Here is a 16,831-nt window from a genome sequence, read left to right as displayed (position 1 = left end):
CGTTGTGCACAACGGGACATAAACTCCCATCAAAACACCCCCCACCTTCTTCAATTCAGACAAAATCGGTGTCAAACGTTTGTGCTACGTTTATGCAGCAAAAACTTTTCGTTTGTGCCGCTTTGGCTTTGAAGATATTAATTTAAGGTTAAAGGTCAAAAGGTCAACCAGCCTCCCCCCACTTTTGTAAAATCAAACACAATAGGAGTCTATCAACTTGGCTACATCTGTGCTGGTTTGTGCAGCAAAAGTTTTTGTTTGTGTCGCTGTCATTCTAAAGATATTAAGAAAAATGTTCTCCAGGGGTCATCAGAGGTCAGTCACGCCCCTGCCCCCGCTCACATCTGCAAAAATAAATACATTTGGTGTCAATCAGTTCGACTACATTTATGCTGGTTTGTGCAGCAAAAAATTTTCGTCTGTGCCGCTTTGGCTGTGAAGATATTGATGAAAGGTTAAAGGTCAAAAGGTCAACCACTTTTATGGAGGGAGTTTTGGTGGGCTGCAAAATTTATTTTGCTGCACAAACGCAGCACAAACGTTAGACACCAATTTTGTTTGATTTTATGAAAGTGGGGGTGGGGGCGTGCTGGTTGACCTTTTGACCTTTAACCTTTCATTAATATCTTCAAAGCCAATGCAGCACAAATGAAAATTTTTGCTGCACAAGCGTGGTCGAGTTGACTGACATCCATTTTGTCTGATTTGAAGAAGGTTGCGGGGCTGGTTGACCTTTCATGACCTCAGGAAACATTTCTTTACATCTTTAAAACGATAGCGGCACAAACGAATATTTTTGCTGCACAAACGCAGCACAAACATTTGACACCAATTTTGTCTGATTTGAAGAAGGTGGGTGGGGCCAACTTCACTCAGGTGACAAAATGTGAAAAAGTTATATATATACTGAATCTGTTCACTCTTGGTTCTAATTTTTTGGCATCCTTCCTTCAACAATGCGCCGTGTTTTCCCAACTGTCGACTCAGTAAACAGTCAGCTGGCTGGTACAAACGGATGAAGCCGAGTGGTGATGGCTCAGAGTAGCATGAAGCAAGCTCCGCCACGCAGGTGGACGTCAAGCCATTGGGGGTCGTTATAAAGCGCTCACCGACCTGCGGGCTCATGGCAGAAACTCATTTCTCGCACACCTCACCTGGTCCCAAGCTGTGGGATTTCTCCACGAGGAAGTCTCTGATTCTTTCCACCCACAGGTAGAGGATGCTCTCCCCCGCATGCTCCCTGTTGAAAATTAAATAGTCGCATGTGAGGGCGGAAGCTCGAAATCGCACACAGAGACGGGCGCCCTGCGAGAAAGAATAATGAAAGCTTTTGTTGTGACTAATATCGCCGCACAGCATCTCCTTGTGAAGTCAGAAATTACGAGAAAAGCACTCACACGTAGATGTCTTCCAGGCTGTTTGCCAATTTGGCCCTCTCGGAGCCTCGCAACCACGCGGCACTAGAAAGGCCGAGAACAAACACGAGGTTATTGAGTGGGACACGGAGTGGGCTTTTGAGTGGGACGTTGTTCTTTCAAATCAGCAGATCTCCTCCATATTAAATCGAACAAAGAAGAAAAAAAGGCAAATAGACTTACTTGATCTGATAGATGGGCGGGGCTGCGCTTGGATAATCGGGTGGAAGGATTATCTGATCACAGTGAGACGAAAATAATAGTTTTAGAACAAGCTGAGATGCTTGAGATTCATATGCAGGATTTTGTTTTCTCCTCCACCTGCAAGCATGCCGTCAGTTTCTGCTCCTCGGCGTCGCTGGATATTTTGATGCAGAATATCCTGGACGCTTCGTCTATCACACACCACTCGTCTCCGTAGATAGAAGACAAAGCTTCGACCTCTTCAATCTGAATGAGAAAAATCCAATTAGAGAGCAAAATGAAAAAAAAAAAAAACACAGTGATTACAGAATTTCAACAAGTAGAGGGCTTTAAAATTTTCACAGTACAGCTGACGGCGCTGTATAGATCTGCATAGATCTATGGGTTTGTTATTCTTGAATATATATGCAATGAGCAGAAATGATTCAGCAGCAAAAGCATTCAAATGATGCCTAATAATTAGGGCAAAACCAAGAATCAGACTAAGTCCTTAAAGAAACAGACGCTAAAATAAACAGTTTCTAGCAAAATGGCTAAACAGGAGTGATGCCCAATTCCTCACAATGCAGAGCTGGACAGAATCATAAGAGAAACAGGTAACTCTCAGACTGAGCCATTTTGTTCTTATCTACTTTAAATTCATATTTGTAAAACAAAAACATTTAAGGCTGAAATATTTCATCAGATTAATCATGATTAATCGATTATTGAACTAGTCGTCAACTAATTTAGTAATCGATTTCTCGTTAACTCAACGATACAGATTCAAAAAACAACCACTTGCTAAAAGAGCGACATCCTCAGAGCAGAAATTAAGCCAAAACTGTACAAAAAAAATGCACTTTAGATGAAAACATAAATTACATCTTGTAATATATTTCTAAAACTATAAGAAAGGCTTTCAAAAATCAACAGAATGTGCCAATTATTTTATCTGATTAATCGATTCATTGTGAGAATAATCGGTAGGTTAATCAATAGTGCACACATCCCTAAAACCATGACATACCAGCTAATGGGAATCAGTTGTGAGGTTTTGTGAAAACTTTACTAGCAAGAGTTCCCTTTAGTGAGGGAGTAGTGGAAGCTCACAGCTAGTCAGACATATGTTGCATCAGTCCACCTCATCAGCTGACTCGGCAGATCAGCAGATTGTGAATCCGCTGGGATAACATTCAGACAACCACAAGACCAGTAGAGCACAGAGAGGTGTACCATCTGTGCAACTGTCAGTCTGACAAAAAAAAAAAATAAAAAATCGAAAGCTTCACCTTGTTCCTGGTGGAGTCACACCAGACTGAGGACTGCAGCTTATCAGGAGGATACATACTGTGAGGTGAAAAAGTGTTTGTCCTCTTCCTGATTTCCTTTTTTTTTTAAATTTTGTATCTTTGTCACACTTTGGTGTTTCAGAACGTCAAACAATTTAAATACCACAATACAATTAAGGGAGAAAAAAAAACCCTGAAACCTGCATGGGCCTGTGTGGAAAAAGTGAGTGATTGGCTGCAGAACCCAGGTTGGCTTCAGCTGGAGGTCAGAAGTGTGATCAGTCTAGTAGATCACTTCTACAAGAATGCCGATTGAATACACTCAATTTGCAATAGCATGTATACTTACAACATATAACTATACATACTTGCATGTATACTTTTAGCCATATGTAGGAGGAATTTTATGAAAAGTATAGTAAAGTGGAAGAAAAACAAGCAAAATACAACAGCTGATCGGTCACCTTATGTGACGTCACCAGAGGTATCTGGAAGCTTCTTTTTTTTTTTTTTGAGAAGGTACGCTTTTATTTTGTTGATTAAATTGTCATACAGAAAATAGCAATATGTACATCAAGTTGACAGATATTTTTTTAGTATAAGTGATTAACTTTCAGTAAATGAGTTTAATAGATTTTACAGATAATCTGGTTTGGGGCTTTAAATGTTCCTGGCATGATTTCAAGCCAAAGTTGCATTGAGTCGCTCTACTCTGCCTCTTTTATCAATATGATTATCACTTCCACGGTCCATGCAGCCAGTTCCTGTAAAACTCTGTTTTCTTCACTGTGTCTTGGAAGATTTAATCTTACTTGAGCCTGCAGATCTTCTTCATTCTCCGGATTTATAATATCCGCCATCAATTCATCTTAATAAACTTCGCCCGCAGGGAAAACGTATCATTCAATGGTAAGGCACATGACAACACGAAGAATCCCCACTGAATGAGTTTAGCAGTCCAGGAAGAACTGCTTCCAGGGTAAAGTGGCTCAGCAGGCTGCTAGCATTCTGACTTCCGGTTTCTACTATCACCTTGTGGGTAAAAAGAAAGCAATAAAACGAGGCACAATAGACTAAGAGTTGGTCTTACATTGTATCACCAAAAAATATTCACATTTCTCACCTTAAATTCTGTTTTGTTACGGGGTTCTCTTTTATTTTGAAAAGCCCGGTCGGATGACTTCCGCTGAGCGCCGATCAGCTGATCTCAGTGTAAACAGTCAGCAGTGACAGAGATTTGTGTGTAAAGGAAGCGTCACTGTGACACATATTTGTCCGCGTGCTCCGTCAGGGCTGTCAGAAGACAATAAATGAGAAGTTGGTGTTTGTCAGCGAGTGAAAGCGGGATGTGTCGGAGGCTCTTCGCCGCGTTGAGTGCGCTGAAGTAGGGCAGCAGAAAGCTCACCGGAGGGGCTTTGAACATCACATGCAGCTCCACGGTGGGCCCCTGTTAGGGAAAGCAGCTGGATTTTAGCTCACGGGACGTGGAAACTGTAAGTCTGACTTTTTCTCTGCACTTAGTCGGATCACAAATGCGTGTTTAAATCACATTAACACTAAAACTACCACTGCTTGTGGTAAGCTGTAGTGTATTTAAACAGATTTTTATGTCCTTTAAATTCCTCTTGAAAGTAAATTGTTCGAAGTTTTAGCACTTGAGTGTCCTGTTTTTTTATCTTCTTCTTCTTCTTCTTCTTCTTCTTCTTCTTCTTTTGTTTATTATTGAATAAATATTGAAGGTACTGCAATGGGGGTTTTACTGCTTTAAGACTGGGCATCTCTTGAAGGTTCACAATAACAATTTAATTTTAGCTTTTCTGGTTTCATTCTATTGTCTTGTAGCGCAACATGATGATAAATATAATCTTGAGGCATTTTACAAGAAAACTTTTTACAAGTGTAATTTATATCAAGTTTACAAACACATGGTAAAATCAATTCAATAATGTATAGCCAGATTCAAATTCAGCTACATACTTATAATCCTAGTTGTAAAGCAATGTAGTGAAATTCAGTTGAAAATGTAAATGTAAATGTTAATCTGCAGAACGCCATTGACTTTGCAGCAATCCATCCTCCACTCCAGCAAGCATGACACGACAGTAACCAGGAACAACTCAGTTTTAACCGTAAAAATAAAAATAAAATAAAATAAAAAACACTCCATTTGAGCCTGGAACAGAGAGCACAGAGCAGAGCAGAAAACACACCAGTTTTCTGACCTGAGAATACATTCAATGTGAAAATAAAAACTTGTCCAGGAAAGAGATGAGGGCAAACCCACAAAAACCAGACCAAGTGTGGCTTTGTGGCTAAGAGAAAGTCCACACAGAACAAATTTCTGCTTCATACAACTTAGTTTTTTAGAAAAAGTTTTACTTTAATTTCAGTCACAGTTTCTGATTCCATGAGGAATACACCTTCAAAGTTTGCTTCTCAAACTTTGAAGCTGCTAACTTACAATTAATTAAGTTTACTGCTGGCAAATAAAATGTTGCGCAGTGAAAGCACAAACATGCTTCCGATGTGTTGGTTTTGTCTTGGAAAATTGTTGTCACACTGTTGCCTATTTTTGTCCTGTTATGTGGATCTAAATTTAAGGTATTAAGGCAGATTTTGTTGAAAACAAAGTCTATATATTTCACAAGGTGTGTTGAAGACATTGGAACAAATTTATGTTATATTGTTGTTGTTGTTTTTTTAATGAGATGGAAAAAAGAGTGGCTGAATGATCTTTGACGTTGACTTTTTACTGTATTAACACACTGACACTGTGTGTGTTTTACTCAGATTATCATGCTGTGAGAATGTCACACCGGTCCATGTCTACTTCAAATATCCATCACCGTTTAAAATGTCTTATTCATTTTGGCAATAAAGATCTCAATGCCAAGATATTTGTTTATTCACAGCCCCATATTTCAGCGGTCCAAAAGAGAGACGCATTATGCAATTTTCAACTGGCATAGCTTTTCGAAATGCCATTGAGTAAGAGAGGGGAGGAACATTAACCTTTAGTCCTACAAATACCTTGAGAAAATGTGTTTTCTTTGTTACTGTACCCAGGTGCATTTAGGTGCCTTTTGAATTATTCACGTTTACCATTTTGAGACAAAATTAAACCTTCTTCTTCTGAGAACACAGACTAAGAAAGTATCGTAACATATTGGCAATCAAGTACGGTAGATTAGTTTTTTAATTGATTTACAAATAGAACATTTTATTAATTAGCAAAATAAAGACTGGGGGACAATTTAATCATTGCTTTTAATTAAACAGTATAAATAAAAATGCCTTTTTTTTTATACAGCGTACCCTTTCTTTTGTAAATCCATTAATAGCAGGGGATTTTACGGGGTTTTTACTCACATTGATACACTTTAAAGATAGAGAGTCAGACAATCATCTAGTCATCCAGTCACCTGCTTTTCAGGCCCAGCTAACCTGTTTCTGAGCCACACGGCGGTTTCCTGCAGAAATCAAGCCGCAGCATCTTAATAGTCTTTTGTCGACTACGTGATTTATTGATCCCTCCGCAGAGCCACATGACATACCATGACATCGCCTTGTGAGCACTTTCCATTTTTCTTTGGTCTTTCAACAGCAATCATTTGATGCCAGCTATAGCGGTGTCATGTGCACATGTTTCTTTTTTTTTTTTAATAAAGGTTGGATATGGAGGAAAGGAAAGATCTGCCTTTTCCTATAAAACTCGACTAGGGACGGCCTCCTTTTGAAAAAAAAAAAAAATCCACATTCACTTCTCCTTGCTTTCTTAATTTCCGAGAAAACAAAAGCCCTTGTGACTTGTTTGTCACATGACTCCGTGCTGACTGACTGGCTAAATAATGTAAACAATAAGGTAGGCTGTGCAGCAATTTAAAATGCCCAGTCTGATGGCTGTAAGGCATACATGTCACATTATTTCTGTGAAAGTGTGTTGCAAATTGTGCCTCATAAAGTCACTCGATGATCTGCGGGGATATTTGTATGGAGAGAAAATAGTCTAAGAACACCTGAACTATTTTCTATCCATTTATTTCATTTTCTGCTAGAGAGGCAAAAATCAATCGACCAGATATGAGCAAGTCAAATACTGTTAAACACTCATTTATTTCATATTCATTGAACCTACCGCGACTACGACTCCCCACCATTTCAGTCAATAAGTGTGTCAACCTGCGATTGCTTCTTTAAAGCACTTTAATAAAGTTTTTAGTTTATTAGAAGCAATGGGAACAAATGGCGATATCTTTCTAGAACGTTCAGCACATTTCTTTTCTGTTTTTATGCTTTAGTAAAACCACTAGCATAAGTTACAAATCTCAGTTATCAGAAACTGAATGTTCGTATTGGGCAGGAAATCTCAGGATTGGTGCCTCTCTAATTTTTGCCCTTCAAACACACGCAGGCGGTTGGAAGGCATTCAAGTTTACCTGCATATTTGAACACAAAACATGACCACGTTATTCCCTTCGCCAGGCACGGTACTTGCGGTTTGGCTTTGTTTTGACATTACTCAGCCTGTATCCATTGAGGATTACCGACGTGCTTCACAGTCTAGCATTTTTTTATAGCAGCTCTAGCATCTAAAGCCTTTCCAAAATTGGGTCATGTAGCAGGACTTTGATCCTCAAACGCAACAGCTGAACAAGATAGGTGGCAACGTGTAGCGGTCTTAGATTAAAGCCAGGCTGGCTGAAACGCTGGGGCAGCATGTTTAAAGAGCAGAGCAGAAACAAAACCCAGCAGATTTTGGCGAACTGAGGCCACTTCTTTGGATAAAGAGTGATTAAGATCCACCTCAAAAAGACGTGACAGACTGATACGTTTGTGCAGAAACTGTCGAATCATGGCGTTGGGCAGTTTCCACTTCTCTTTTATTGTTGTTAAATAGCTTTACATGTCCCATCAGGGTCAGAGAGTCAGACGGTCTTTTAAAAATCTCCCACTCAGTACTATTTATCGTGTAGCTGCAGCTAACTCCCGTCCTTTCTGTTTTTCCCCTGCAGGCTTCCATGGAGGATCTGGAGCCAGAGGAGCAGTTCCTGCAGTGCGCCCGGAACGGAGATCTGCCTGGGGTTCAGGAACTCCTCAGGTCCAACGCAGCGGCGGAGAGGCGGATTAATATCAACTGTAAAGGTGTGTGACTAACACATGGGTGTAGCTTCGGTTACAGTGTGCTGCTGAACTCGATTCAAGTATGTCCTGTTTTTCATTTCAGGTCAAAGCAAGTCTAACTTGGGATGGACGCCTCTTCACTTGGCTTGTTACTTTGGTCACAGAGATGTAGTGGAGGAGCTCCTCAAGGTGGCGTTTCTCTCTCTCTCTCTCTTTTTTTTTTTTTTAAAGATGTAATGACTGCGCAGGTAACATGTATTTTCGCTCATGTCCTGCAGGCGGGAGCAAATGTTAACCTCCCCAACAACATCGGAGACACGGCGCTGCACAAAGCTGCATTCACGGGGAGAAAGGTGCGTTTGGGAAATATTCCACCTCTATAGATTTTTATTTATTTATTTTTTTCAAATTAAAAACTCTCTTCTCCACTTTGTTGAATGTAAGATTTATCATTTTTTTCCGCATGCGTTCGTTCATTCATTCATTTCCTGTCAAACCAATCGAATTGATCCATCGCATATTGATCAGGAGGTTGTCATGCTGCTGCTGCACTATGATGCATGTGCTGCTGTCATCAACGGCTCGGCTCAAATTCCCAAAGACGTCACTCAAAACGCAGAGATCAGAAGCATGCTGGAAGGTGAGAGATACATCTTGTCATTCTAAGAGTTGCCATGGAGACGTGCTTTCATTCAGTTTTTTATTTATTTATTTTTTTTCAACGCCGGCTTGTTTATCGTCCATTCATACAAACTATTTATGCCGCTTATATCCTACATTTTCTCCCCGTCGCGTGGCGGATGCCAGCTGCCGAAAGAACAGAAGAGAGGAAACTGGAGGAGAAACTTCTGGAGGCTGCGAGAGAAGGAGACCTATCGACTCTCACTCAGCTGGTTGGTGAAAGATGCTCCTCACACAGAGCTGAGGGCCGAGTCCTGCGTGTTCTCGTACAACTTTGAGGCGACTTTAAAGATGCTGCACTGCTAGAGGTGCAGATGAAAAACAGAATGCGTCTGATTACTCATCTAAGAATAGCATGAAATCAGTCAGCACAATTTAGTATTTCATCTTGAAGAAAAAGAAAATGTTCTCTAATCTGGGAAAAAAAAGAAAAACATATTTTTGCTTTTGGTGTAATCTGGGGCGTGTGTCAAACTCAGAGTTTTGCCCGCTAGACTCTAGAAATAGAAGCTTTGAGATAAGAGTGTGATTAAATATTATTTTATTACTATTATTAGTAGTTTTATCTGGATATTACCAAATTACATCAAGTGTGAAAATATGTTTAATATTATTTCATTTGAAGAGGCTCTCAGAGGTGGCTATTTATTCTCATTTTAACAGTTTAATAGTTATTTTTTTATCATTAGTTTCTGCCACAACTGGCCATTCAAAGACATTCTTGACCTTGATGTGGCTTAAAATGAAAATGAGTTTGACAACCCTGACTTAGGATGTAAAGTTATCTTACTTTATATCTGATGAAATGCTAAAACATCTTCACATCTTATAATATGTATGTTTGTGTTTCACATCATGTTCTTGCTGTTGTACGTTTGATTAAGTAGTTGGAAATGTCACCTTTTGACACTCCAAGTACTCGTGTTTAATTATTGCAGCTTGTGATGTTGTTTTACATTATAGCGTGTTATTTAATTAAATTATTAAATTAGCTCTCACTACATCCAGACTGAAACACCACCCTACACAGGAATTGGCACACTTTGCAAAAACTCGTAAAATGTGTTAAAATAAGTCAAACTGTCATAGTGGCATAATCTCGAGTTGAACAGTTTAGTAGAAACCCAACCTTCAGTTTCAGTACATCTGAGCCGTGGGGGAAGAAAACAAGATAAGAGATGTATTTTTACGCCAAACCAAAATTATGCAATTTTGCCAACAGGACATCACTTCGTCTTCTCATATTCAATTTTACAAGCTCTGCATACAGAGAGAGGGATCTTTAATCATTCCTCTTTGCATAATCTCTCTATGCCATCCAGAGTCCTGAGCTCTCCTCTCCTCGTTTCACCCTGTGGCTCTTTTAGAGGATTTAGATCTGTGAACTGAGATTTCCTTGGGAGGAAAAAGAAAAGAGACAGATTTTGTGTCTGGTGGGATTTTTTCTGTATTGATTTGCCCTTTTGAGTTGGGTCATTATGTTGCTGAAAGGCTCAAAATGACCCATTTTCTGTTTTCTGGTGGAGACACACAGATTTGTGTCTAAAACATCCTGGAATTTCAAAGAATTTGAGATGCTGTGCGCTACAAGAAGGTCGCCAGGGATTCTGAAACAGAAACAAACCCGCAGCATTTTTGCATCACGCGAGTCATGTGATCAACAACAGGATGTTACTACCTGCAGAAAATCCGACGCAAATAACAGGAAGCAGTAGGAGGATGGCGCTGTGGCCCGTTTTTTACTGACTGACTGCGTGAACAAATTCATTCAGATGTGATTTTAATGGTGTTTCTTATTTAACGGATTTTGTTTTTCCGATATTAGCAGAACATTGACAAAGTTTTGCGCACATTTAGAATGTGCTTACGATCCTGATTGCAGAAATGAGCACTTGTTTGTTACTTATGAAGATCAACCCCACATCTACCTCACCTACATATTTAATTTCCCTTTGTGATTAGTAAAATACTTTTGAATTTGGACAGTATGTTCTCTTGTTTTTCCCTCACTGAAGAGTGACTAAATGAAAAGCCTCTATGTCACACCGTATCCATACGCCAGTGAAACAGGAAATTATCTCGTTATTTGTTATTATTTTAAAAGAAATGTACTCAAATTTAAGGGTGAATCTGCCCAAATTGTTTTGTTAATATATTTTCAGGTTTTTACACATCTGTACCGGAGAGTCAGGGGTTACGCAGCTGGTCGATTTGAGATATCTCACACATTTCCACGTATCACTTCTCACAATGCAGACAAGTTGACAACACCTTTTAAACACAATAGTTCACACAGACACGCACACACACACACACACACAAACACCTTTTAAGGCGAAAGCTTCTTAAAGGCATAAATCTGACTTTGAAGTTTGTGCCAAAGGGACTGCAGAATGAAAAGCAGCAGAAAGACACATGGCAGTTCTGAGTCGGTGTGTGACAAATGAAAGAGTTTGTTCCTGTCCTGCGTGTTTTGCTGCAGCTCAGCAGGAAGAAGCCTCCAGATATCAACTGCACAGATCTGCTGGGTAACACTCCGCTGCACTGTGCCGCCTATCGAGGCCAGAGGCTCTGCGCCCTGAAGCTGCTGAGGAGCGGCGCCGACGCCAGCGCCAAGAACAAAAACGGTGAGGTGCAAAAGCCAGAGAGCTGGCAGCAATGAAAGACTGCTGATTTTCCTTTTGTTTTTCAGTGAGAAAAATGTCATGAAAAGGATCAAAACCAGCAATAAACCAAACCTTTTATGAAATATTACTCCTTTGAAATGACTTGGAAATAAAAGAAAAGCTATTCTTTTTTTTTTCTTTGTCGAGCTTTGATGCTGCTGTCCTTTTTTTTTTTTACTTTTGAAAAATATTTCTCGAGGTGCTTGGCGACAGTTTCACCAGCCTCTGTCTCTATTTTTACACCCAGAGGAAAATAGCATCCACCAAGCAGTTAGCAAGTCTTCATTTTCTGTCCCGAAATTTAGTCTGTTTTTATCTCCCCAAAACTAATCGTCAGGGAAGCAACAAACATAACAGCTGAGGGTGTACGAGCGTCAGATAATACCTTGACATTTATGGCTGCTGGCAGCGCCATCTAACTGCCGTTCAGGCCGACGGTATTTTTTTTCCTCCCCTCTCTCTCTACTCGTGTTCTGTTTTGATAAAACTCTTCAATTCCCTAACTCACAGGGCAGACGGTGTTTGACCTGGCCAGCGATGCGGCAATGAAGCAGTGTCTTGAAGGCAACATTCATCGAGTGAGTGCTCAGCGGACGGTCAGCTTCCTAACGTTTCAGTTGATTTGCTCTGAGATTTGTTTTCTACTCTTTTCATGTTTCTCATCCGCAGGGTTTGACCCGTCATGTCAAAAAGTACGAAGGACTCCTCTGGAAGGTAAAGTCTGGAAATGATGTTTTTGGTTGTTTTTTTTTTTTTTTCTTCTTCTAGTGGGTTAGAGAGGCCGCTCATTTTACAGGTTACTTACCGTCTTTAGCCACGTTGCTGATGTGAAAACACGGCATTATGTTTCCTGATTTTTTTTTTTAAGGCTGTAGTTCTAACAGATAATATGCAACATTAGAGGTGGCTTATTATGCTTCCTTGAACAGGCTGGGATAGGTCTTGTTCATTACTTTTTTCGCATAAAATTTAGCTGTCAATGCTTACACTCACACGTGAAAAAGACTGCAAACAGACGCGCAATTATTCAACCATACATCTTTGAAAAGCAGAAGTGGAGCCTCCTGCACAACCACGGATGGTAGGTCAACAACAAAACTTACCACTGCAGCCATTTTGCAGCAGTAAAACCAGCTGATCAAACATCCTGGAACTTTGGGGTTGCTTGGTGATGGGCTCGGGTTGCTAGGTAACGGTGCACTGCAACTCAACGATCGGGATGTATTGGAAATGGCTAGTTTTCCAGACATCAAAAAATGAAAAAAATATTGTAAAAGATGGCTGGATGTCTTGTTTTTTTTTTTCTTTCTTTCTTAATAAGCGCTTAGACTGTTTTTGGAGGCAGTTAAGACTTTTCCACAATAACGTGCAAAATGTTCATTTAAAAACAAAGAAAAGTAAAAATCTTTCTTTTTCCTGTGAGCCTGTGCTTGACTCCCTGTTTGCTCTTACACTTTATAATGACCAAAGTCACTTTCACGTCCCGTTTCACTAAAATGTAAAAGCTAAGTTGTTTCAAAAACAACTGCAGAAACATCTGAACATGTTTGGAAGCATGACAGAAGATAACAGTATAACAGATGTTATATGTTATTTTATTATCTAATTGTTGCACCTCAGTACTGTGGCTAGCATGGTGACCTCGCAGCCAGTCAATGTTCAGGGTTTGGTCTATAAAAATGCATGTTTTTTTAATTTGGCACTTTAATCCCTCAGTGTGTGAATGCATAGTAATCAACCCTGTGTGTTTCTGTGATGGACCCGGTCTAGAGTCTTACCCACTGACCTTTTCTATAATATGCTGCTCGAAACAAAAACCAGTCCAGCTTCTCCTGCTGTAAATATGAACTGTTCTTGGCTACCGTCTGGTTACAGTTCCCTGTTAATTAAGCTGCCATGTCTTTCAGCCACAGCAGACCCTCCACTCCAGTGCTAATGCCAGTATTTATTGTAGAGCTCTAACAGCTGCAATTTGAAACAAGAAGAAAAAAAACCACTCATCTCTAAATTTTAATCCAGTGAACAACAGGACCTGTAAATTACAGCAACTCGTATTGATAAAGTGTGAAAATGCAATGTTCAGACCGAATCCATTCAGTCTTTTTTTTTCTATTTTCATTTTTATCAGCTGCTGCTTTATTGTGTTTGCGCCTGTTCGCACACCTGCAGACTTCTGATCGGTTCATTCAATAATCCGAGCAAGTCGGTGTTACCAGGTAAACTGGAGATGTTTGCAAGACTAGTTTCAAATTAGAAGCCGCTTTGATTCACAGTCCGGCTTTTTCCAGCCTGTATTGGATATATCATTAGAGGAGGTAAATAAAGACCGGCCGACAGAACCTGACGGGTTGAGCCGCGTTGCGCTCCGTCAGTTTCAGACATCGCTGTCTCTCCGGGTTCGACTTGACTCCAGGGATAAAGTTCTAAAGATGGATATGAAAAGGTTATTTTGCAGGTGTTGCTGACAGGTGAGCTGCCCGCCTCGCCTCTTCGGTGGCTGTGTGCGGTGGAGAAGGATCTCTGAGTCACATGTGCGGTGCATGATGAAAGCTGCAGCAGTAATACGGTCAGAATGAGGACAAATTGCCACCCGGCCCTGCGCTGTTCCTGCCGGCTCCAAGCAGACAATCAAATTGCATAAAGGACTTTTTGAGCTGCCGACTTCGGCTTTGAAAGTCACCTTTTTTATCTCTGTTGGTTCAGAAGTTTACATACAAACTCATCATGGGCTTAAATGAGGGAATAAATTTGGAAATGATTTGACGAATTAAGTTCTCACATTTGAATTTATTGTTTATGTTCTTAAATCAGGGTCTGGATCAGCATTCCGGGAAGTTATCAAAATTCTATCGAACGTAATTTTTATCGATACTGATCACGTTTATCGCGATAGATATTCTCGTTTTACCACTCATCCGTACCCAGCTGCACTGACCGGCTTCCTGTCATCTTAGGGTCACATTCTGATAAAACATTGTACCTTTTGGTTGTTCCAGAAGGCCAGTAATCCCACAAATACATCTAAACTGGTTTTGGATTGGATAAAACACACTCACATTAAATTTCTAAGCCCCAATTAAAAAAAAAAAAATGTCTTAGGGCTATGCAAATGATTCTGCAAAGGAAAAGCAGCCATTTTTGATTTGAAGAGTGGTCAGATCGTCATTTTCATTGGCAACAAAAAGCAGATGGATTCTCTGCAACCTGCTATGAGATATTTTACTCTTTATAGGTTTATGTTTGAGTAAAATGAACATTGTTCTTTTATTCTGTGAACTACTGACAACGTGTCTCTGAAACTCCAAGCAAAAATTTAGTATTTAATTGCAGAAAATGAGAAATGGTCAAAATAACAAAAAAGATGCGGCGCTTTCAGACCTCAGATAATGCAAAGAAAACAAGTTGATATTCATTTAGAAGCCGCAGCTAATGTTTTAACTTGGGGAGAGATCAGAAACCAATATTTGGTGGAATAACCAGGAGGTTTTCAGGGGGGTCCAGTGAAGTCGTCTCTCCATTTTTTTTCCAGAGCTAAGTCTATGTTTCAGTTTGCATATGTAATTTTGACACAATAAGAAATCGAGAAAAGTCCCGATAAATTCACACTTCTAGCTCTTGAAATCCACTAATGTTTTTGGTCATCCCTATATATATATATATATATATATATATATATATATATATATATATATATATATATATATATATATATATAATATATATATTTAAATGCATCAATAAAAGGCCAGAATTAATATAACAATGATTCCAAATATCCAAACCATGTATCCACTGCGGTAAGCTATGACCAAGGTTACATTACCACCAGATGCCTTCAACATAGTTTTCTGCAAAAACAAACAAACAAAAAATAGAAAAGAAAAATGAGGCTGACATCTTTTGATGTGCAATAAACAAACCCAGTGGGGCTGCAGCAGTCAGGTGACCCTGCAGTCAGCATCCCTGCACACACACACAGGTACTCGTAGCATCCAGAAATAAAAATAATTACAGCACTTTAAGAGATCAACAGGAAATGTATTCTGCTAACAAGATAAAAGCCAAAAATGAACAGGAGACATCCGACCCATGTTGCTTCGCTGGATGACATGCCTTCATTACTGTCAACACAGGCCTGTTGTTTTCTTTCAGTCATTCCCGTGTATGCATACCAGATGTCAGCTAAAAATAAGCCCAGTTGTAATTACCTCTTAGATGTTCATGCGAGGGGCTTTTGAGCATTCAGAAACCAACAGAGTTCTGTTTCCGCGGTACTGGGGAACCCTCCGAAATGGCTTTATCCTCATTATACCTTCTGAGTTAATTAGTCTGGGAAAGCTAAGTGTTTCCCAAGTGCTTCAACATGCTTTTTCTTTTTTTTTCTTAATTACTACTGAAAGTACAAAATGCTTGTTCTGTTCTCATTTTCCAACCCACAGAGCTCCCGGTTTTTCGGCTGGCGCTCCTACTGGGTCGTTGTGCTGGACGGGGTTATATCCTGGTACCCAAAGCAGTAAGTTCAGCTCTCACCTCGGCTGTGGAAAGGAAATGGAAACAAACAAACCTCTCTCCAGATAAATGTGTGGGAAATCTTTAGCTGTCTGGCTTCTCCAACAAAATAGAGAAAACCTTTTTTTTTTTTTCGTTGGGATTTCTGAGACTTTTCACTTCTCCCCTCTGTCAAACGTAGGTCCGACGCAGCCGCAAATGTCAGAAGGCAGGGCTGCAAGTCGCTCACAAACGCTCACTGCTTGGTAAGCTGGCTTTAAAGTACCTGCCTTTCACTTTTGACCTTTTGTTCAATCTGCATTTGCGCAGCTTTCGGCTAAAGCAAATATTTATGCTTCTGCTCTCTCCAGATACGAGCCAAAGATAACTGCTTTTTTACCCTCAAGTGCTTCGATGACAGCGTGCATCACTTCAAGGTTTGCCCGAAAAGTGAACCCGAGGCGACTAGAAAAGTAAGTTTATATGGCCTCCACTTTCTGTGGTCAGGAAAAGAAAACCATAATTAATCACAGACGGAGAGAAAAGTAAATTATGCAACGCATCTAAAGGTCCCTGTGAAGGGAGGAAAGTATCTGACAGAGGAATCACTTCCAGGAACCGCATGTATTCTTCGAAGTGAACCAGTCGTTGGCCCTCTGCGCTTGAAAGCTTTTGTGGCCTTGATGTTTGACAAATGATCATATGCTTTAAGAAGGAATTCTTATTAACGCTAATCAAGAATCATGTTCTTTCTGCTGCACGAGGTCGTCACCATTAACAGAACTTAAACCTTTATAGTCTCACTCTGTCAGTCTTTATGTAACGGATAGATCAATTCATTTATGGAGTTATGCATGAATCATGTTTCTACCGGCACGTCTTCCAGCCAGAAGACGAATCCAACATGCCTTGAATTTGTTGCGTTATGTTCTAGCATATTAGTTTAATTTATCTGCTGATATATATATATATATATATATATATA

At 39.9% G+C, this 16,831-nt stretch overlaps 2 protein-coding genes across 4 annotated transcripts in view; one reads left to right on the top strand and one right to left on the bottom strand.

Moving 5' to 3' along the window:
- Positions 1-3,904, bottom strand: part of impact (impact RWD domain protein) — a 26,484-nt gene extending 22,580 nt beyond the window's left edge. Inside the window, exons 1-5 of one of the 2 annotated variants that reach the window (XM_007550640.2) lie at positions 3,703-3,904; positions 1,737-1,865; positions 1,599-1,651; positions 1,398-1,460; positions 1,155-1,240 (exon numbers count right to left, since the gene is read on the bottom strand). In XM_007550640.2, the coding sequence (XP_007550702.1) occupies positions 1,155-1,240; positions 1,398-1,460; positions 1,599-1,651; positions 1,737-1,865; positions 3,703-3,750 (379 nt within the window). In that variant the 5' untranslated portion in view covers positions 3,751-3,904. Of the gene's footprint in view, positions 1-1,154; positions 1,306-1,397; positions 1,461-1,598; positions 1,652-1,736; positions 1,866-3,702 lie in introns of those variants that run through there. The other variant, XM_007550641.2, reaches the window with a different exon arrangement.
- A 179-nt stretch (positions 3,905-4,083) lies between these two features.
- osbpl1a (oxysterol binding protein-like 1A) overlaps positions 4,084-16,831 on the top strand; it is a 37,327-nt gene continuing 24,579 nt past the window's right edge. For both annotated transcript variants that reach the window (XM_007550638.2, XM_007550637.2), the window contains exons 1-12: positions 4,084-4,383; positions 7,903-8,032; positions 8,115-8,200; positions 8,290-8,364; positions 8,540-8,651; positions 8,819-8,904; positions 11,175-11,319; positions 11,869-11,936; positions 12,028-12,072; positions 15,798-15,871; positions 16,049-16,112; positions 16,218-16,319. In XM_007550638.2, the coding sequence (XP_007550700.1) occupies positions 7,909-8,032; positions 8,115-8,200; positions 8,290-8,364; positions 8,540-8,651; positions 8,819-8,904; positions 11,175-11,319; positions 11,869-11,936; positions 12,028-12,072; positions 15,798-15,871; positions 16,049-16,112; positions 16,218-16,319 (981 nt within the window). In that variant the 5' untranslated portion in view covers positions 4,084-4,383; positions 7,903-7,908. The remainder of the gene's footprint in view (positions 4,384-7,902; positions 8,033-8,114; positions 8,201-8,289; positions 8,365-8,539; positions 8,652-8,818; positions 8,905-11,174; positions 11,320-11,868; positions 11,937-12,027; positions 12,073-15,797; positions 15,872-16,048; positions 16,113-16,217; positions 16,320-16,831) is intronic.

This window comes from Poecilia formosa, unplaced genomic scaffold, assembly GCF_000485575.1.
Source record: "Poecilia formosa unplaced genomic scaffold, Poecilia_formosa-5.1.2 Scaffold37, whole genome shotgun sequence".
Lineage (NCBI taxonomy): Eukaryota > Metazoa > Chordata > Actinopteri > Cyprinodontiformes > Poeciliidae > Poecilia > Poecilia formosa.
The sequence above is the reverse complement of the archived record's forward strand: the minus strand, read 5'-3'. Positions and strand labels throughout refer to the sequence as shown.